Consider the following 23,924-nt stretch of genomic DNA (forward strand, 5'->3'; position numbering starts at 1 on the left):
GATCTAACAACTATTGAACAGAAAGGAAGATGCAGGCCAAAGGGAAAAGAACTGTCAATCGCTAGACTGGCAGCACCAGTACATAAAATAAGTGTACTTTATAAGTACCAAAACTCTGTTTTCTAATAATCACATTAAACTTTAATTTTTCTATAGTTTAAACACAGATGGAGATCACCCCTAAGAAGAACAAAGCTAAAAACAGAAATAAGTAGCCCATTCTCTGAGGATTTTGAGTACAAAGAAGGCAGTACAAAGTTGGGAACAAGGTACTTTCTTTTTGCAGCATCTTTATGTTTATAGCTTTTTTTTTTACAACTAATTTTGTTTGGGCAGTGGGGGGGTTGGCATTTAAGTGGACCTTCCATTTTTTTTCATGGTTTGCATTAAAGAGACCCTAGCATTAAATATATTTTTCCACACTGCATCAGAATAGCACCCCGTTCATGCGAACCGCTGTGGGTGTGTTAATGTTAAGTTAATAACACCCCGAAATCGGTCTGCAAAATGCGGTGTGATGTGCAGAATCGGATTGCATAGGTGTGAATACCCATGCAATCCGATTCTAGTGTAGACCAAAAAAAGGGTCCTGCACCTTTTTGGTGCGGGTGCGGTGCGATTAGAGCCATATAAAATGTATGGCTCCAATTGCATCACACACAAATCGTGCGGTTCCTGTGCGAATCACATGTAATGTACCGCACCACATATATGTGAACCCGGGCTCAATCAGTGTTTTATGGTTATTTACTACTTCTGAAAGATTGTTTTCTTTTTTTGCAGAAGGAAAACTCAATCTTTGATCAGGCTACAGTATAGTTAGGTCAGGACTGAGATGTTGGATAAGAGATGACATAACCACGTAAATGCTGCTGCCTGTATTTAGAGATTTCTGACCCATGTGAGCATCATCAAAGCTTACAGGTGTGGATGAGGCCTCATGAGCACCCTGTTGCAGTCTCTCACCTTGTGATTTGCTACAAAGATACAATGTCGCAGTCTGATGACAGAGAGAGAAGACTGGTGAAATTCTTCCTTTGTCCTACAGCAGACTGATGACAATATGTCATTAAGACTGTTTATAAAAGGTATAGATTTTTAAAATATTTTACTGCTGCTGTATATTGTGACGCACTGAGTAAACTTTACAAATCTGCATGAATAAATTCCTGAGATCCACTATAAGCCGTGTTATTGTTATCTGCTATCAGCAATGTCATACTGACAGAGGTCGATTATATGTGATGTTGAGTGGAATTTAGGACAGAAAATATGCTGTGCCTAACAAAATAAACTGTATATGTGTATGATGCTCAGCAAAATAAGTTTTAATGAGTATATCTTTTATATACAGACCAGCTGCCAATGTCCATTCAAGCATGGTAACAATTTGCACTGGCATTGTTTATAATGCGCTGTAAAAAATATCATTTTTAGAATGCCAAAAAGCAGAGCAATTTGTAGGTGAGGGTATATGGATGGATCCTAGCAATTATTTTTTTGAAATTCGGCAGGGTTGCAATATTAATTTTCAGGAGTCTAAGAATTATGTCACTTGAATGCATGGGCATCGGCTAAGACTGAGCATGACTACTCCAAATGTGACTGGAGTCATTAGAGGAGTCTGGCTTTTCTTTTTCTAATTTGTTTGCTGGATCATTCAGAAACCACACATCAACCTGAACTAGTGTTCTCAAGAATAACATGCAATGATCAGAAAGGTGGGAGGAGCTTTCTTAACTATTTGCCCTCTGGAAGGTTTTACCCCCTTCATGTCCAAGCCATGTTTTGCTATTCAACACTGTGCTACTTTGACAATTGTGCGGTTATGCAACACTGTACCCAAATTAAATCTGAAAAGGAAGCTCTACTGCCAGAATCACTAGATGGAAATAAAGGAAAAAAGCACCCCCTCCCCAAGAAAAAAAAATGCAGCCTCCACATCTAATAAGCTGCAAAATATGACATTTTTATTCTTGGGTTCAGATACAATTTAAGAGCTGTAGCAAGACAAGTGTGCAAATTTAATTTAATAAAGAGCAAACTAGCCACATCAACCAATCAACACTTGACAAACCTGATTTTCTGCAATGGGTTGCAATAAATAAGCCAGAGTTTTCAGAAACATATCAAATCATCTGTATATGGTAAACTGCTACATATCATGGAACAAAGCAGAACAATTAATAAAAAAAAATACACCAGGCAAACCACAGGGCAAAATCTGATTTACAATGTTTTAAGCCTGAAGGGTAAAAAAATAGGCTTATCATCTGTTATATGAAAACAAGACCAATACACCACATCTTGTTCTGCTCCTCAAGCCTGGGTGCATTAATCAACACTTGGCAGTTCTAATAATCCTCATTGTAGCTGTGAAAGAATGCAGTAGCTGCTGGTCAAAATATGTAATTGTAAAATTAATATGAGTAGCAGACACATTAGTGTTATCTAACCATCTTTAACAATTGGATTGTCAACTGCCTCCCACGTCTGCTAAGTCATTCATCAGTTTAAATTCAGAGCCAAATTCATCGGCTTTTGCTTTTCAGTCCATACGACTAAAATGTGGATCTGCATCAGCTGCTTATATTTTTTTTTCCTGCATGACCTTTTTGATTAAGCTTTTTTTTCCAGAGTAAATGGATGTTTATAATGTGTATAGAATCTAAATCCTCCAAAAGCTCCCTAAATGAACAATGGTGGATCCCAGTTTTCTTTTCGTCCATTTTTTAAGTCCTGATATACAGTATATCAGTTTATATGAAGAATCATGGATAGAGAAGGGAATAGAAACCACAGGCAAAATGTTATTGTAAATTCCCCTGGAGAAACAATCCCTTCACTTCCTATCTTTTTGATAGGTGTCAGATAAAAGAGGAAGTCATGGGAGATCTCCCAGTAAAGACACAGCAGTAATATTTTTTAGTAGTGTTAGGAAAGTTTAGAACCTTGGGTAGGCTTATATTGCTGTTTGAGTCTTTATTGGTAATATTACCCTAACTTTCTCTCTTGGCAACAGGTGTCAAGTACAACAAGTACAACAGAAAACAATAAAAAAAACTACCTAAATAGACAAAGATTGAATTTAAAACACACCATTTTCTTTCTTTAGGACTTTATCCAAAATAAAAAACAAAAACATTAAACTGGAATTGTACCTACATTTTAGGATAGATTGGAAAGGGTTAGGAATACTGTTATTTTTTTTAATTTTTTGCTTTGTTTTATAGAAAACTATTACCAGTACCAAATGTTCATACAGCAGAAATACTGTATATTCAAATATAGTAGTGAGACTAAATGCACTTTAAAGTAATACTAAAGGATAAATGCTTTGGGTAAAATATAAAAAACAATATACTTACATGTGCTGTGCAACAATACTGCACCGCCTCTTTTGGCAGTCCCCCACCAATGCTGTCTGCTTTGACCTCCTCCAAATGCCTCCTTAGCAAGCCGTGTGCTATGAAGACATCCATGCGCATTCGCACTCCTGAGCTGGGTTGCATATGTCCATAGACACACACAGTTCCAGGGAACCACTCCCAAGCTCCCTCTTTCAGGTAAGCGTTTAGTGATGGGGTAGGTACAACAGACAGTGGGGTGTTTTTATGTTTTGACTTTTGAACCACTATAATCTAATATGTCACAAATCTTGGCATTATAAGGACACAAACACAAGGCACAGACATATTACAGTTGATTTACTTATGAAGCTGAGAATGTCCACTTAGTGAAAGCTCAGCTTAATTAATAAAGTAAAGTTGTGTTCACCAGAAAATCAGGTATATGGGAATTAACTGCTTGCCGTCCAGCCACTGTAGAAAAACGGCCACAAGGTGGCACCGCGGGGCAATAACTTTGGCTATAACGCTATAACTTTCACGTAAACCAATTAATTTACACGTATTGGGATTTTTTTTAGCAAAGACATGACGCAGAATACATTTTGGCCAAAATTTTTGACGAAATTTGATTTTAAAATTTTTTTACTGGACGTTTTATAGCAAAAAGTCCAAAATATTGTTTTTTTTCTCAAAATTGTCAGTCTTTTTTTTTTATAGCGCAAAAAATAAAAAACGCACAGGCGCATTTGTCAGTTAAAGTAATGCATCGACGTAACACAAACCGCTTCTGTAACCGCTTCCTGACCCCCTATAGTAGAAATACTGCTACAGGGCGACATATATATATATATAGATACATGATTTGTGCTCCCGTGGTTTTCACGCCCCTCCCAGATAGCGCCAGATTGCCTGTCAGTATACCAGTCATCGCATTTAACCCTTTGATTGCCAGGAGCACGCTCATGCACAATAAACCTCCATTGCTAGTATAGTGTCTGAATGGATCAATATCTTTGATCAGATCAGCACTATACCAGCGTTCACATTAGTATAGTGTCCCCAAAAACACAGCGTTATCAGGATCAGCCCCTGCACCTGCCAGCCCTTGCGTTTAGCCCCTACACTTACCCCCCCTTCTCCCCCAGCAAGTGCAGTGTCAGTAGGTCACTGTCACTTGATACATTGCACACAAAACCGCAGTGTTCGCAGAATCGGGCCTCTGTTAGCACTTGCCGGTAAATTTTGATGACTTTCATATGCAGCAGAGTGCCAGTACTAGTGCCACTCTACCTTTTGGTGAACTGGCGTGCACTAGCGGTCTAGTACATCTTGGTCTTTCATATACCTCCTTGATTTTTGGAGTTGTTTTTCACGGAAAATCTGTATGTGTTGATTGTGGATCAAAGCAATTTATATGCACAACAATTTATCACCGCCAACCCAAATTCAAACCTTGCCAGACCATTCGCATGGAAACTCATTACGCTTTCCGAATTTACATTTTTTTGGGCCTAATCCTCAACATGGGCATTATTAAAAGAAATAAATTGCGGTTGTATTGTGTGTTGTATGCTGCCATGGCCAGGCATAGATATGAGAGTAGAATGTGTTTTATGCATTTCAACGACATTACACTCTGTCATCCACGGGGTGACCCTGAATTTGATTGGCTCCACAAAATTCAGCCCCTCGCAAATCACCTTAACCAAAAATTTGCAGATGTCTAAATTCCCCAGCAAAAAAATATGCGTTGATGAGTCCCTGATTAATTTTTCTGGCCGCCTTGCATTCAAACAATTTCTCCCCAGCAAGTGTGCCACATATGGGGTCAAGATGTAGAGGACCTGTGAGAGGACAACAGGCAATACTTATAAGTTTCGGATTTACGAGGGAATAGATAGTCACGTGGAGCCCCCCGGATGCCCAGACTATATGAGGAGCAGTGGCAAGATAGTTTGGGACTTGGTGTCATCCTTTTTCCATATGGGGTACCACTTATACGTGGACAATTTTTATTCAAGCGTGCCACTATTTAGACATTTGTTCAATCTTGGAACTGGCACATGTGGCCAGTTGTGTGACCTAAAGTGTGACCTAATGTGTGCCCACCATTAGATGTGGGTGGATGCAGGGCGGTATATTCTAATGGTGGGCATACCACACACTTTTTCTTTTTTTTCATTCAGTCCACAGGCTGCATACAAAAAAAAAAAAAAAAGAACATAGCATATACACCCAACAAGGACCAGCGATGTACTGGTACATCACTGGACTTTGAATGGTTATACCAGGATGATGCCTACAGCTGCAGGCATCATCCTGATATCATTTTTTTCAGCCGGCGATCGGCTTTCATGTAAAAGCAATCCTATTGGCTAATTAGCTGCAGGATTGCTTTTACAAGCAGCAGGATATGATGCCCTCCCTCCCCTGCTGCCTTCCACAGCCTTCTCGGGCAGTCCCGTGCCATCGGGGGAACCTGAGAATGCATCCGGTATTTCTGCCAGCTGACCATAGAGCTGATTGGAGACCAGAGTGGTGCCAATCATCTCTGCAGTCTAAGAATTCGGAAGCTACGAGCATTTCATCACTTCAGTTTTGCAGGATATAAACAGCGTCATTTGTAAATTGGGAAACCATCTGATCACACCGATTTTGGTTTGATTAGATAATTTAAGGGCAGAGGAGATATCTAGAGCCTGATAGACCCCAGATTTCTCAAAAAAGAATATATAACAATGCTCATTGAGGTTATAGGTATATTTGCATTCCCTGTGATAGCAGTAAAAGTGATCAAAAAAAAAAAAATTAAAGGTACAGTGTAAAAATAATAAAAAAACAAAATAACTTAAAAAAAAAACTCGCCCCTCCCATGCGCACACACCTGTGACCCTGTGCCGGTATGTAAACAGCGGTTGCACCATGCATGTGAGGTATCACCATGAACGTCAGATCAAGGGCAGTAATTCTAACACTAGACCTCCTCTGTAAGTATAAAATGGTAGCTTTTAAAGGCTTTTAAAGCGTTGCCTATGGATATTAAAAATGTATGCAGTATGTCACCATTGCACGGGACATGCACAGTTTTAAAGCATGTCATGTTTGGTATCTATTTACTCGGCATACCATTATCTTTTATATTTTACCAAATAATTGGCCACTACATTGTGTTTTTGTGCATATTAAGTAAAAAGTGTAAAGTAAAAAAAGTTTTTTTAAAAAATTGCATTTGAAAAATCGCTGCGTGAGTACTATGTGTCATAAAAAATTGTAGTACCCACCATTTTATTCACTCTGGATATTTGCATTCCCTGTGATAGCATTAAAAGTGATTAAAAAGAAAAAAATGAAAGTTACAGTGTAAAAATAATAAAAAAAATCAAAATAACTTAAAAAAAAATAAAAAAAACTCGCCCCTCCCATGCACGCACACCTGTGTGCACAAGCGTTGACCCTGTGCCGGTATGTAAACAGTGGTTGCACCATACATGTGAGGTATCGCCGTGAACGTCAGATCAAGGGCAGTAATTCTAACACTAGACCTCCTCTGTAAATCTAAAATGGTAGCTTTTAAAGGCTTTTAAAGTGTTGCCTATGGATATTAAAAAATGTATTACCAAATAATTGGCCAATATATTGTGTTTTTGTGCATTAAAAGTAAAAAAAGTGTATTTTTTTTATTTAAAAATCGCTGCACGAGTACTATGTGCCATAAAAAATTGTAGTACCCACCATTTTATTCACTAGGGTGTCTTCTTTAAAAAAATATATAATGTTTGGGGGTTTAAATTAATTTCCTAGCAAAAAATACAGATTTTTTTCATGTGAACAAAAAGTCAGAAAAGGCTTGATCTTCAGGTGGTTAGAAGAGTGAGTGATGTGTGGCATAAACCTCTAATGCTGGGCATAAAACGACCCTTTTTGGAAAGTAGACACCCCAAACTATTTGCTGAGAGGCATGTTGAATCAATTGAAGAATCTATTTTTTTACCACAAGTTTTTGGAAAATGACAAAAAAAATTTTTTTTCTACACAAATTTGTCACTTTAATGATTTACTGCTCACACATGCCATGGGTATATGTGGAATTACTCCCCAAAATACATTCTGCTACTTCTCCCAAGTATGGGGGTACCACATGTGAGAGACGGTTTGGCAGTCTAGCCAAGCACAGGACCCAAAAATCCAATAAGCACCTTCAGGCTTTTAAAGGACTTTATTTCCTCATTACACTTCCAGACTACCTATCACAGTTTCGGAGGCCCTGAAATGCCAGGATAGCACCTAACCCCCCCAAATTACCCCTTTTTGGAAAGTAGACGCCCCAAAGAATTTGATAAAAAGCACGGTAAGTATTTTGCAGATCTCATTTGTTGCCACAAGTTTTTGGAAAATGAAGAAAAAAAGCAAAAACATTTTTTCAATTTTTTTTATATTTCAAAACCTTGTGGGAAAAAATGAGTTCTGCAAAATACTCACCATGCCTCTTTTTAAATTCCTTGGGGTGTCTACTTTCAAAAAAGGGGTCATTTGGGGGGGGTTTGGGGCTATCCTGGCATGTCAGGGCCTTCAAAACTGTGATAGGTATTGAGGAAGTGAAATGAAGAAGTTATGCACCTTCAGGCTTTCAAAGTGGTCATTGGATTTCAGGCTCCTGTATGTGGCTAGGCTCCCAAAAAGTCTCACACATGTGGTATCCCCATACTTGGTAGAAGTAGCAGAATGTATTTTGGGGTGTAATTCCACATATACCCATGGCTTGTGCGAGAAATAAATCATTTAAATGACAACTTTGTGTAAAAAAAAAAAATAAAAATGTATTTGTCATTTTCCAGAAACTTGTGGAAAAAAAATAAATCTTACATGGACTCAATACGCCTCTCAGCAGTCAGCTTAGGGTCTCTACTTTCCAAAAAGGGGTCATTTGAGGGTGTTTGTACTATCCTGGTATTTTAGCACCTCAAGAAATGTCATGGGCAGTCAGAAAGTAAAAGCTGTGTAAATTCCATTATCTATACCATAGTTTGTAGACGCTATAACTTTCACACAAAGCAATAAATATACACTTACTGGGATTTTTTTTAACCAAAAATGTAGCAGAATACATTTTGGCCTAAATTTATGATGAAATTTTAGTTTTTTGGGATAATTTTTATGACCGAAATGAGAAAATATTGTTTTTTTTTATTTTTTCTTCAAAAGTTTTTTCGTTTATAGCGCCAAAAATAAAAAGTGCACAGGTGATCAAATACCACCAAAAGAAAGCTCAATTTGTGTGAAAAAAAAGAACATAAATTTCATTTATGTACCGTATTGCATGACCGCGGAATTGTCCGTTAAACTAGTGCAGCACTGTATAGCAAAAAAATGGCGTAAATTGCAGTATCTATACCAGTTTGTAGACGCTATAACTTTCACATAAAGCAATCAATATACACTTATTTTTTTTTTTACCAAAAACATGTAGCAGAATACATTTTGGCCTAAATTTATAACGAACTTTGAGTTTACTATATATTTTTTATAGCTGAAAGTAAAAAATATTGTTTTTCTGCAAAATTTTCGGTCTTTTTTTGTTTATAGCGTGAAAAATAAAAAGCGCACAGGTGATCAAATACCACAGAAAGAAAGCTCTATTTGTGTGAAAAAAATGACGTAAATTTTGTTTGGGTGCAGCATTGCATGACCGCGCAATTATCAGTTGAATTAGTGCAGCGCCAATTAGCAAAAAGAGGCCTGGTCATTAAGGGGGGTAAATCCTCAGGAGTGCAAGTAGTTAAAAGGAAAAAAAAAACAAAAACAAAAAACAACAACTACCAACAACAGGATTCTGCCTTGTGCATTAATGGATGATTGAACACATCTTTACTTTATTTACCAGAATAAATTCATTCACTTTGCCACAATCTACTCCTTTAGTAAGTAAACTTCATGGTGTCTGAAGCTTAAAGGAGAAATAGGGCCACAGCTGTTTTCGCCCTACTTCTCTTGTGGGTCACAGGAGTGCACTTTATTCTGCACTTCTGTGACCAGTTTTCAGCTGACAGCGGGCTACAGTCCGCTTTTGACTGACGTCACTGAGCTGGTCCAGGCTCTGGAGAGAACTCGATTTTATTGTCGGGATCCACCCAGATGTATCAGCAGCTGCATGCTACGGAGAGCCTGAGCCAGCCATTCCTGCCCCCTGCACAAACCAGTGAGCGTTGGAGGGGAACACCGATTACTGAAGGCAAAGAACCGAGCGATCAGCAGTCTTTGATCTCAGTCTTAGAAGCGACAGGGGACAGATGCTGCATCCAGATAGGCAAGTATAATGGTGGGTATGTTTTGCTTTTTTACTTTCCCATATTTCTCTTTTAATAGGGATCATCCAACAGTCTTAAAATGCTAGATTAATCTGCACTTGGGCTTTTATTCCACTATCACGTGTGAACAAATTGCTGCTGTTTTTACATATGGTGTATGCGTGATAATTTTCGAGAGGGTTCCAGTTGAGGACAGTAACTTTCATCTAACATTTGAGAACCCAGCATATGAAGAGGCATTATAAACACCACGTACAGTAGTTTACCATAGCACATTTAAAGAAGAGGTTTTAATTGTTGTCTCTATCTTCACTAGCAAGATTTTCCATCATTTAATGGAGTGAGGAAAATCTCTTTAACAAAGACACAAACAATTGAGTTGCCTTTTTTAGTCAAATGGACAAGGGTGTCTGCGTGTTCACTGAGGAGTTTTTTTCCTCCTCTCATTATGCCCTTACATATAGGATGTCAGTAGGACAGGAAGTGAGAGGAAATCCCTCACTTGGACATAGATAGCAATAAAACCAGAGGTTTATATCCTTCTCCACCCTATAAAAAAACTTGTTTTATTGGGATAGCCTTGTTGATATTGGCAATTCAGAACTAAAACTGGCAGCTCTAGGAAGTTAAAGTGGTACTAAAGAGCTGGTAAAGACTTGTTTTGAAAAACTGCTGACAAGCAGGATTTTTATGACTTAAGGGACCCTGCCGGTCTCTTCTGTTATAAGAGCTTCCTCCTGCCTGTCAGTCGGCATGTACAGTGAGCCGTGCATGTGCAGCAAGCTGTGCATGTGCAGCTAAGTCTACATTTATGGCCATCTCTATGTGTTGCAACAATGGTAATCCTGTTCATGACGTCATCGCGGCCTCAATATTCAAACATCTGAAGGCATGGAACCGGCTGAAAATGAAAGTGCCCAGGACATGTACACTGAGATGTACATGTGCAGCTAAGTGTACATTTACACTCACTGATCTGTGTGGTGTCAATGTGACACCCCCATGCATGTGCAGGATAGACCTCATCACGGCCCAGCCACTCAAATGGCTGAAGGCATGGAACCCAGATGGAAGACCAGATAAAGATGAAAGCGCCCAAGACCCGCCAAATCAATCTCATCAAAGCGCTAGAGGACTTAATATAAATAAGTCTGCTATAATGTGCATACTAGCACATTATAAAATATACCTTCAGGGGGCCTCTAAAAATAAAAAAAAAACTGGACTTCACTACCACTTTACGGGAATTGCATTCTTAGACAGTTGTCATCTGAACAGGAGTCCCCTTTGGAAAATTTCATCTCACCTCATGTTCTAGGGATAGTTCTTTCTTTCTGTGTAAACAAGGTCACCAGTACAAATACAGTGCTGAATTTCCTTAACAGAGACAGTAACAGAAACCTGATGAAAGATCTTACCCTTCTCTGCTTTATCAAAAGCTATAAAAAAAAAAAACAAGTGTTAACTAAAGACACACTTTAAAAAGCTGGAATTGCGTTTCTTAGGACAAATCTTGTTGTAATCCAAATACTTCTCCAAGATTACATCTGCATTAACACAGAGAAAAACACTGAATTGGCTAAAAATGTTGAGTGCTGGCAAAAGACTTCTTGTCCAACTTTAATGGTATGAGGTCTCCTGCTTTTATTGCTCGAATGACATAAGTGGTTAGTTCCCAAATGCTTCAAAACTGCTATTATGGAAGGACACCCATGTAATCTATATTTGTATCATTAGATTTCATTCTCTACCAGTAACAATGAAATAGGCAGGTTCAGTTAAAAGCAATACATATTTCACAACAAAACCTCACAAGCATGCCTGACATTTCTTTCTGGGAGAAGGATGATCATTATATTTACTTGTAAAAAGTAAAAAGAATGCTGCTGTGCTTATGAACTTGATATTATAAACCCGTGTGATGCAGCAGTCCTAATTGTCAACTCATAAACACAAAATTGGAATAAATAGCATTTGGACCACGCATATATATCGTGCAAACAATATAAACTTAGTAACAATCAATAAATATTGAGTGATAAACAGTAAACATCTATAAACTGGTTTTAATATGCAGTCCCAGTATGTGAAAACAAAGTGCAAACGTGCTAGATTCTTGATTGTAAACTCTGTATTAAACTGACAAGTGCTCCACTGTGCTCAAACTGGTGCCCACATGGATTTGCATTCAGTGTTATCCCATGACCACCTATCTTGTCATTCTTAATTTGCAGCACCTGTGTAGATGGCCTCTTATTCACGTGCTTCTCTTTGCTTGCAAGTCAAGGGGATGGCAAGAGCAGCTATTGGCAACATCATCTAGCCCCTGTTAAGATACATTGGTTACTACTAGCAACGCTGTGGAGTACTTGTGAAGGAACATCGGTCACCAATCTAATGCTGTTACTAGGCTAGTCCCAACAAAGAACAAGTGACCATCCTAGAGATAGGTGGTCATGGGATGACGGTGAGTGCAAATACATGTGGGGGACCAGTTTGAGCACAGTGGAGCACCTGTAATTTTAATACGGAGTTCACAATCAAGAATCTAGCACGTTTGCACTGTTTTTTCACATACTGGGATTACATATTAAAACCAGTTTATAGATGTTTACTGTTTATCACTCAATATTTATTGATTGTTACTAAGTTTATATTGTTTGCACGATATATGCGTGGTCCAAATGCTATTTATATTTACTTGTACTTTGTGACCTTTCTGACTAATTGTTCTCCGAGGAAAATATAATCCTGCAGCTAAACTGCACAAACCAGCATCATCCCTTTTATTTACATCTACAACACAGGCATACATGCCGTTTTGGACTTCCCTGAGGTCTGGCTACTTGTGTTGTGGTATGTGAATAAAAGGATATTCCCATCTACGAAATGGAACCTCATGATTTTGTTTACCCTTGCATTCTGATATTCAGATGATGGACCTTCCTTTGATCCTGCATTAAATTATTTTAATGATGACAGAAGGGCAGTGATCCTTAACAGAATTGATTTTTCTCTGGGAAGCAGTTAATCTTCTGGCTGGATTTTTTTTTTTACCAGAATAAGGATGAGCAGTAGATAAGTCTGCATATGTTTTGCCTTGTGAGTTAACTTTCTTGGTTAGGTTATATTATTATGTATATATTATGATAAATTAAAAAATAACCAGACTGCACATATGACATCTATCTTATGTGTATAACCAAGTTTTTGAAAACATAATTATTCAAGGAATAATTATTCAAGTTGTTGTTAATAACACCCATAATGTGGGTTTCAAGGTGACAATATTAGCATATATTCTTATATGTGAAAAAGAGACTCCACATCTCAATACAATTCCAGTGATATTTCATATTCCATATAAACAAGGTCATTCCCACTAACCTGTTACCAACTTTAAAGAAAAGCCAGTCAAAAAATCAAATAAAGTATTACAATTTCTTACTTAGAGGATTTCTCCTGTACAGAAAACATTTTAGTTACTTGCAGTGTGCCCATGAACTTCCTAGGGAATTTGACCATTCCAGGAACAGTCAAAGCCACAGCCCCCACCTGCCACCTATTAGTCGTCTCCTCTTGTAGAAGTGTCTAATTACTGTCTGTGCTGTACTGGCCCTCCCCTTACCACTCTATATAGCCTTTTATATAGCTGCCTTGGGAGAGGGCTGAAGTGAATACTATAGAGTGTCACTTGAGTGACAGCTCTGAATCTGCTGACATCACATCAAAGACTGCAGTATGCAGCAGCAGCATCAGGTATTTTGAACATCTGCACAAGGGATGGTTTGACAGGTAAATCACATGCATTAAATAACACATATAATCCTTTAGAATGATTGTTATTGAAATTGACGGTCTAGTGACAGGGTCTCATTAAAGAAAACAGTTACCAATAGTTACTTGTACTTATTTAAATCTCCACACTTTGATTATGGTAATAGTTCAGCCTTAGCTATCAGAGGTACATTTTAACCTTTGTTTATTCTTCTCCTGTAGGGGCAGAAGTGTCCAGCTAAGCAACAGGCTGTAGGGCTGCCCTTTCCTTTGCCTTATCCCAGTTCTGATGAGACACTCATATTATATCTTATAAAGTTGCTGTCAGGATTACTGGAAAGAAAATTAAGTCTTTGTTATTCATAAGATAACTCTTCTCCATTAGCTGGAAGAGTGTGTCATTTAACATTCCTGAACTCCAGCAGGAAGCATGTCAGCGTCCACAAAGGTTTTATGATCTGACACTGGGCTGATAGGAAGAGAACAGATATTAATATCAGCACATGCTCCTATTCCTCAGAGGGCAGACTGCACTGTTATAAGACTTAGATTCCTAAAAATGGCCATTGAGTGATTATCTTGAGGCCTCAACTCTTTTTACTCGAATAATTAACGGGGTCCCAATAATAAAATAAGAAAATCAATGGGTTTCTCTAACTTTTTTGTAGCAATTTGTATGATAAGATGTAATAAAGATTCTCTCTGAAGTTGTTGAAAATTCCTAGAATATTCGTGCTTTTTGTCTCAGGCTGCTCTCTGGCAATAACAAATTACCTACCAAGACTTCTCAAAGAAATTCTCTTAATATTACATTTTTTGCAAAAAGGACAATCACATTAAAAGATCTGCAAAGCAGATAAGGATATAATGCACAATTTGTACCAATTTATGCAGCCACATCAGGCGGAATAAAAGGAAAAACTAAAATATAACTGCTAACTGGGTACAAAAATGACAGTAAAATGTAATTTCTAAAAGGCACAATTCTGTATGAGCTGACAACATTTCCCAATGGGACTAACACAATTGTATCTTACATTTCATACTTCAGAGGTTCAAGCAGATATTTTATCATTCAGATTTCACTGCTGTATGCTGATTTCTAATAGAACATAGATTTCCTTATATCACTTTAGATGTCATAAGACATGTACAGAAGGCAATGCAAAGAATAATGATAATTTGCAATTGATGATTCGAAAACCTCTAGCGACCAAATCTTTTTTTTAAACACTTATCGGTTAACAGTAGTTGTAACAATGAAAGATGATTACCATCTGCTTGATAAACATTTTCAGCACCTTACTACTTATTAAACAGGTTCCTGGATATATAAAGTAAATTATATTATTATAGTGGAACTGCACTGCATCTGAACACCAGAGCCCAAAAATGTATCTTGATTCATTTTTAATATTCAAAGCAAACTCAAAACACCCTTTAGCATTTCTGGACATGGCCATCTTGAGTAAGGGCAGATGGTTCATATCATTTACTTCCTGGAATTCGTCTGCCCTCAGCTCAGGCATAAGCTGAGCTGAGAACCCTCCCTCCCCTTCTGAAGACTGCTGGGATATATGACATCATTTGCCTAGGCATGAAAACCAGGAAGTAACTGAAGGAATGCAAAAAAACAAGTAAATATGATATACTTTGCTATCTATTTACTAACGCCATCAGCAAAAGGATTAAAAATAGTTCATGTTGATTGAGAGAGTGAGGTCCACTTTACATATAGATTTTCAAAGCTTAATATATGAAGTTGAAAATTGCTAAATTAATTTTTCATGTGGCAAGTCAGATATGTACTATTTCTGAAAAAGCTGCCAAAAATATTGAAACTGATATCACAAAAAGTAAAAAAAAAAAAAAAAAAAAAAAAAAAAACTGAAGAAAAGGAAGAAAACATCTTACTTAGATAATGTACACAGAGAGTGGACAAGTGGTCTTATTTATTAGTACATTTTTATTAGTAAGTGCTAATTCATAATGTGCATTTCCACCTTTGAAGCCAAACTGGGTTAACTTTATACTTGTTATTTGTTCCTTTTTACACAGCATACATTTAAAAATTGCTGCTTACCTTTCTTGCTCTTTTCTGAAAACTCCAAAACTGAAATAAAATTCTACTTAGCTGTTCCTTCTATGTAATGTTTATGAGGAGGCTGGGGAACCCAGCTTGTACTGTGCTGGCTAATCTTCATTATCAGTTGTAAACTAGACATGTACACCGTTTGTTCTAGTAAAGGGTCCCTATAGAGTTCTGTTGATAACCCTGCTCCAAAGTAACAATTAGAAAAGTACAATTTAAAAAAAATATATATATATTAAGTATGCAGTGTGATTGGGAACACATTACATCTGCTGGGGGATTATCAAATTTGGCAACAAGGGTGCAAAACATTTCAAGAACAGTTAATTGCAAATAATTAGAATACCCTAAAGTAAAACTTGTATGAAATAGATTTTGATTGGTTTCTATGGGCAACTACAATGAAAAAATAGCATTTGGGAATAAGAACTTTTTTTTATTATATACGACCCAAATACTGTTCCACAGTGATGTACAAATGTAGAAAGTTTTTTTTGCCAGGGATTTGATTAACTACTTTAGAAATACAAAAAAAAATCAAGAGAATCTGTTAACAAAAAAGGTATTTCAGTAAATATAAGGGACTGTTTATAAATGTTTTCACTCAAAATGCATACTTTAAATATTTTTTTTTATCACTTTGGTATGTATTTATATATTTTTTTTAAGTATTTAAGTACACCATCAAATAAGCTTTTACATAGAAGTCAACATGCAAAATGGATAAAACAAGAGAAAACTGACATTTTCTCCTGACAGAGTCAGTGAAATTTATTTTTATTTTTTTTTTTAATTTTATGAACAGGCCTAAAAAAAAAACCCCAAGACATGTTAGTGCCCAGTTCTGAAAAAATATCTCAAGGTGCCTTTAGACATCAGCGAATACACATGAATTATGGAATCTTACATCTGTGATATATTGGGGTTGATTTACTAAAAGTGGAGAGTGCAAAATCTGGTGCAGCTCTGCATAAAAACCAATCATCTCCCAGGAGTTTTGTCAGAGCTTAATTGAACAAGTGGAAGTTAGAAATGAATTGGCTACCATGCACTGCTGCTCCAGTTTTGCACTCTCCAGTTTTAGTAAATCAACCCCATTAGCTTGTTAGACAGACCAATGTGCACCCGGATGGTTTATCAGGGGCCTAGGACTGTCCCTTAGGCATGCAATCAGAGATTCAAATGTGTACACGTGATTGTCATATCTTGTGAGTATGTTTAATAATTAAGGTCAGGTAAACATGGGAGAGACTTCACTGTCTCTAAATGGTACTCTGCAGTAATTTCATAAATGGATATACACTCACTGGCCACTTCATTAGGTGCATCTTTTCATATGCTTGGTAACACAAATTGCTAATCAGCCAATCGCATGACAGCAACTCAATGCATTTAAGCATGTAGCTGTGTGTTCAAACCGAGCATCATAATGGCAAAGAAAGGAGATTTAAGTGACTTTCAACGTTGCATGGTTGTTGGTGCCAAATGGGCTTGTCTGAGTATTTCAAAAACTGCTGATCTACTGGGATTTTCATGCACAATCATCTCTACGGTTTACAGAGAATGGTCCGAAAAAGAAAAAATATACAGTCAGCGGCAGTTGTGTGGATGAAAATGCCTTGTTTATGTCAGAGGAGAATGGGCAGACTGGTTTCTGCAATATTCAGATGGTAGGCTCAGAATATGGCTTAATCAACAGCATGTATCCATCCTTCCTTGTATCAACGGTTCAGGCTGGTAGTGGTGGTGTAATGGTGTGGGGGATATTTTCTTGGCACTAGCAAAGTGTACCTAATAAAGTGGCAGGTGAGTGTATAACAGAAGGTTCAGTTTATCAGCTGTAAAACCAACTCCTTATGCCCAGAATTAGACAACATTAAGTACTTCATCAATAACAAAAACTTTGGAAGACCTGTAGGTGAAATAAGTAAATCAGTATTTCAAATTTATCAATGCATTTAAAACTGTTGTTTAAATGAACTAAATAAACCATTGGGTTTCAAATGAGGAATTTTTAGTACACTAAAACAAGTAAAAAAATAATCTGTCATAAAAATGTAATGCTAGAAGAATCCTCCTAAAATGGACCTAGCATCTGTGCATGCTAAGGTGTAAGTGTAATACTTACAGGTATGTTTTACTTTGAGCACAGCTGAAAGTACTCCCCCCTGTCTTCACCTGCTTTTATTTTGGACATACAAGGCCATATCTGTTCAAGCATCATCCTATGTCAGCTTCTAATTCCTGGACTTAAATGCTGGCTTAGAGATGAGACATTTATTAAAATCCTAGTGCCTGTGTAGTACTTGGCTGTGTTCACAAATATCTGAAACAGATCAGGCCCCCATATGCAGCCCCTCACCCTGTAACTTGCTACAAATTTACAATGTTGTAGTCTGATCACTAAAGAAGAGACTGAGAAAAAGCTTTCTTTTGCCTGTAGCACACGGATGACATCATCTCAGTCTAGGCAAAGACACTTGACTGGAGATGAAAAGGTAGAACTTTTTTTAAAATATACTCTTGCTGAATACTGTAACATATCCTAAATTTATTCATGCAGACTTATAAATTTACTGAAAGGTTCACTTTTATAAGTAAGTTGAATATGACTGACAGGCTTGAGGTTGTTAAATTCAAATGTAATAGACACATTTTCCTCTGCACCAAAATCTGTTTTTATAGCCTAAATTTATGATAGAGGTTCTTGGCCTTAAGTGAAACTTTGACCTAATGTGCTGTACTAGACCTCCAGTAGTATATAGCCATTAAAACCACCATTCTCCACACTAAACTGTTTAATAACACCACAAAATACACAGAAGTTGAGCCTTTGCAACCCCATTGAATACTGGACTACCTGTGATCTACTCTGTATTGTACAACATGCAACAAATTTGCCCCATCCATTTAAAAGAAGGAAGCATGCAAATTAATCGCTAATAAAATAGGTCATAGCAATACAAGTTTTATTTTGTAGTTCTAAACATGAGCAATCTGTAACTTATAGTAATATAGTCATGGGTGATTTAAAAAAAAAAAAAAAAGGTACGGGGCTAAAATGTAAAGTATAGATCTTTTTCCTGTGGAGAAATGGTTGGCTCAAAAGATGTAAAGCCTCCAGAATAGAGAAACCTAGCATTAAATGATATGACTGATAAATCTCAATAATTAAAGACGCACATTCTGTAGATGATTAAAGTCGGTTAATTCACTGAATGATGTTAAGTATCCACCTAACCTGTATAACTTAGATATGTTGATTATTAAAGAGATGAGTTGAAACTCTATTGTATATGCACCAAAAGTATACTCATCAAAACACTCAAGAATCCAAAATGTATCAATGGGTGTTATAGGTTTAGATGCCACTATAAATGCATTTACTTAATTAATACAAATGTCCATTTCCCAAATAAACCCTGGCATATATGTACATAGGTTATGTAGAAAGGAAGACAAAATATGTATTACAAAATACTAACAGAATTACCTTAGCAGAGTGTTAAAGGTTGTTCTTATTAACTTTATAGTCATTAATTTGTGTGAAAATGATTAAACCTTGTAGAATGTAATTATTAACACCTTGCACCAAAATTTATGATAGGTAATAGGGTATGCAGCATATTTTGAACTACTGGTACTGTACTTATGTCACGTTAGGACATCCTTCCAAAATAAGGCAATGCAGATCCAGCAATGCACTATTTAAAGGTAAATGTTAGCTAGTACCAATAGCCAGTGTATGCATCATTATCATTTCTGGAAATATACCAATCACCAGACATTTATTATTGAAAGCCAAAGAAAATGAATGCTCATTTTCCTAGAAATACAGATTCTATATGTATATGAATGGTAATAGAAAGTAGGACAAGGCCCTTGTAAATACAATATACACATTGTTGGAATATGTTTTTACATACCCATTATATCTTATTGAAGAGGGTCCAACTTTTCAGAAAAACAGGTTTATCTAAGACGTAGAAAAAGGAACCCAATATATAATCTTAGTTCTATTAAACTACCCAACAAGAGAGTCCTCCAAAGCAACAAAAGCTCCACTGTACAAACTCCAGTGCTACACAGCAAATTTCAAGTAATCTCATAAAAAGAAATCTCTTATATTACTAATGTTCTTCTCCAGGTGCATTTGTACAAGAGTAAGAGTGCAGCATGGTGCGGTACATAACGTATGGTAAATATATTCTGACAGTATTTGTAACTAAGTAGTTTATATCTCAAGTGTCCAAATGAATACATGTAAAGAAACCCCAATAGTCCATCATCTTTAGTACTTCAAGGTTGTTGAAAAAAACAAAAAGAAGCATTTTCAAGTGAATTCCTCTAGGTGTATGTACCAAGGTGGCTGCTTTCAAAATATACAAGTTGCAACTAAACAGGTAAGCATTTACACATGGATAGCTGAGCTTCAAAAACACAAATACAATGTTCAGACCAGAGACAGACCTTGGGATGATGATGGGATACTATCTCATGACTGTAACTTAATACCCAATTTGTGCATGTTGTAGTTCAAAATGGCTGCATAGAGTGCTTGGAAATGAATATACCCATTTCTAAATGCAATTTGTGACATCAACATTGTTATCGCATGTCATCATTATCTATACAAGCTTACACATCTTGCCCAAATTTAATTTAGTTACTGTAGAGACTCTTATTGACATTTGTTAGATAATACATTTACCATGTAGATGTTTTGTGCATAAAAATAGTCTTTACTTCAGAACCAGTGTACGAATCATACAGGTATGTAAGCAACAAAGACCCAACACAGAGGTAAAACATAAATATGAACAACTGACAGACAAACCTGATGCTAATTCTAATGTCTAGTCATTTTACCTTGTGACCAGTAGCAGAATCATGTGTTTCAATGCTTTATTTTGTTCCCAAAGTCATCATGGAGCAGTACACTTAAAAATAATCTAAAGAATTGTCCAGCTTATTATGACAAAGCATTTTCCTGCGCCAGGTTTACTAGCCTTAACCAAGCCCAAAAAATGTCATCAGATCATTGCTCACATACATCCTTTCCTGGCAAATTAGCCTAGCCTTGTCTAGAATTTCAGCCAATATTGATAATGTGCAGCAAGGTGAGTTACAGAAGAAAACACAAATCACTTTGCCACAACCATTTGTTTACCATAAACGTAGCACCCAGTATATTTCAATTATATTTGCTCTGTGTGACGTTGGCATGCATTTCTTTAATGGAAGCAAATGCGCACTAACACAGCAATACTCACAAATAACACCTTCTGCATGCCATGTTCAATGTCGTCGGGTCGGTCAGCTTCAGATGATTTGCTTATAAAGCTTAATAGATCTTTAGGCAATATGAGTACAGAGATCTACAGCCCCGTCTGCTCATTCAGTCTTATCCTCAGTGGAGAGACACACACCAGTCAGCCTGTGATGTAACCATCTTCAAGGGCTGCGTTATACCAACCCTCTGTGGGGACTTGTTATGGAAAAGGAAAAAAATAAATCAAAACAGCTAATATAATCGCACAAAAATAAGAAACGTCAAATAAATATCAGGTATCGAAAAAAAACAGGGGTTTGTTTTTAGTCCTCTGTTACAGCAGGCAGAACAGCCTTCATTGATGAGCTGCTCTACACCCTGTGTGCGTGTTTTGCCTCAGCTGGAAGGAATGAATGAGAGGCAGAGGTAGAGCTCACCATCTTGTCTCAGCATCATAGTACAGTCCAGAGCACCAGCAGCTGATTGGCTCCCAGATCTCCATAGTAACAGCAGCATCTGTGCTGGAGAATATTCACTCCCATCTGCAATTTAAGCTTGTACACAATGCATTGAAGTGATAAGGCAGCAGGATTTAGTCTTAACCGAGAAAAAAAAAACTATATACATATACAAAGACAAGCTCACATAATACCATTTAATAAAATCACAACGTGTTTGAAGCCTTGCAGCACAATAACAATGCCAGCCCTCCAGATATGGGTTGATCTGACCACAGCCCTGTTAAATAATTAATCTGATGTTCTATTTCTATTCTGAGTATTGACAGAGCTGGGGTCATTGCAGAAGTGTCGTAGTCAGCATGAGGGGTGACTTGTGAATCTAGGTCACAAGATGATAGCATATAGTTGTCTGTTAACACCTATGTCTCTTTACCATGATGTGTAAAAAGGAAATACAGCTTGCTATGTCTCTTGCTTACAGGCCATACATCTGTACTAATAATTCATTTTGATACAGAAAGAAGCAGAATACAGAGTACTACTTGTGAGAACTATTCTGTTCCTAAATAACAAGATTTTTAACAGAAAATGAATAGCTTTGGCTTTTCATGCCCTGAAAAAGAATTATAAGTTATAAGTTGAGTGCTTTTTCCTTTGACATTGGAACATTAAATGATGTATTAGCCTACTCAATCAATCCATATGTCAGAATGTCATTGTTTTAGAACCCAAATCGTGTGCTGCTGCTACTATGCAAACTATTAAGGTGGACCCCAGACAGATATCCAAAACACTATTTAGCTCCTTTGCGCTGAGAATATGTAAATATGCGGCCAGGGGCGGACTGACAACTCATGGGGCCCCCGGGCAATAGGATATCATGGGGCCCCTGTGTCCTTGCCCAAACTCAAAAAAGCCTATGAAAAAGGTACCAGGGGCATCTCATGGGGCCCCCTGCCGACCCCGGGCCCTCAGGCAGTGCCCGAGTTTCCAAATGCTCAGTCCGCCCCTGTATGCGGCCTTTCGGTGGGTAGGCCTTGATGCCAAGAGGCCACATATTTGCGCGCTCCCAGCACAGTTACCGGTGCCTAGCAAAAAGCAAGTAGCAATCGGGAGCTTTCTGATCATGTGACTGCTGTGACAGCCAATCATGGAGGTCACATGGTCATAAACCCCACCCACCCCCCACATCAGAAACCCCTTAAAGGCGTTGAGGGGTTAAAGTGATACTAAAGGCTTTTTAATTTTTGCTAACATAGAAGAAGATGCTATACTTACCTGCTCAACAACATTGCACATAGCAGTCCTTACCTCCTCTGCAGCGGTGCCCCGCTAGTACTGTTTGCTTTTTTTCGCTCAGCGTTCCCCGTCAGCAAGTGGGCACACTTCTGAGCCAGTCTTTGTGAGTCCATAGAAACACACAGGCAGTAAGCCATGCCTGCGCTCCCTCCTCACAGAAATTCGAGTGACAGCAGCAAGAGTCAATGGTTCCTGCTGCCCTCAGTGTCTGACAGTGTTGAATCAGTGAGAGCAGTCAGGTAAGTGTTTAGGGATTTGGGGGGATGGGGGGTTAGAACAAGTAGTGGGGTGTTTTTTTTTAACCTTAATGCAATTAATTAAGTGAAAAAAAAACATTTAGACTTTAGAAACACTTCACGCTTAAATGTATTTTCTACCGCCCAATCAGGTGTGACTACAGTCCACATGTACTGACACAGAGGAGGAAAGAGTAAAACGAGCTCAGGGATGAGCTTATGTTTGTTGGGGCTCCTTTATTGTCCATCCAAAGGCTGGGGGCAAGCAGGTTGTCAAGCTCTATTGCTTAACTGCAGCAGAGAAAATTCAGGTCTTCCACATGGTTGTGCTGGACAGGACGACCTGTGCAAATTCCAAGAATGGATAGACAGAAATACACATTTTTTTTGGCTGGCAAAACTGCTTCCATATATGTAGTTTAACTGTGTATTTGTTGGATGTTCTGCTTAAGGCTACATGCACACAGCTGTAAGAATTTTAACGATCATATAGACAAGGTTTACCTAGAATAAAAGAACCTGTGTAAATGATCAATAAAATGCTTGTCTTTAGATAATTTTTTTTAAAGGAATATGTCCTCCTGCTTATTTTCAATGCCAGGATACACTTTTGTATCTGACATATGTCTATACATGTGTTTACCCTTACAAGCACGTAAAATGCAGGGGACCCCGAAAGACGTCACCTGTGATGAACCGTGTAGGGTGGAGCTACGTCATCGCTCACCAGGAAGCGAGGGAGCTTGGTTACCTTGTATGCCGGCTGGATTCTTATTATGCGATTCCTTTATGTTGATATGTAAATGCAATACTTTTTATGAAAGTGGTTTCAATTAAGATTTACACCATGTGGAGCATACTTCTTTTCTTTTGAGCACCCATGAAAGGGAAGAGTTCTAATGGAATAATCCTTTCCTCATTTGATTGGTCTATGTATGATGCTTAATGTGGAAGAAGGCTTGGTGGAGTCCATGATATACACATGCTTGTTTTTACTTCTCTGGCTATTGGGTCAAAACTGTTTGGTAAGCGCATAATTATCCTTGGTGGTGAGATCACCTCAGTGTCTCCTTGGAGTGATTTAGTGTAGCAGCACTCTATTTCATAAAGTTCATTTTGATCTTAAAGGATT

The 23,924-nt window shown here is 37.6% G+C and overlaps 1 protein-coding gene across 2 annotated transcripts in view; it reads right to left on the bottom strand.

Moving 5' to 3' along the window:
* Positions 1–21,213, bottom strand: part of IQSEC1 (IQ motif and Sec7 domain ArfGEF 1) — a 440,052-nt gene extending 418,839 nt beyond the window's left edge. For both annotated transcript variants that reach the window (XM_089678737.1, XM_089678734.1), the window contains exon 1: positions 20,798–21,213. In XM_089678737.1, coding sequence (XP_089534863.1) covers positions 20,798–20,820 — 23 coding nt within the window. In that variant the 5' untranslated portion in view covers positions 20,821–21,213. The remainder of the gene's footprint in view (positions 1–20,797) is intronic.
* Positions 21,214–23,924: the final 2,711 nt, after the last annotated feature.

This window comes from Staurois parvus, unplaced genomic scaffold, assembly GCF_062004578.1.
Source record: "Staurois parvus isolate SC_StPar_1 unplaced genomic scaffold, SC_StPar_1.0 ptg000209l, whole genome shotgun sequence".
NCBI lineage: Eukaryota > Metazoa > Chordata > Amphibia > Anura > Ranidae > Staurois > Staurois parvus.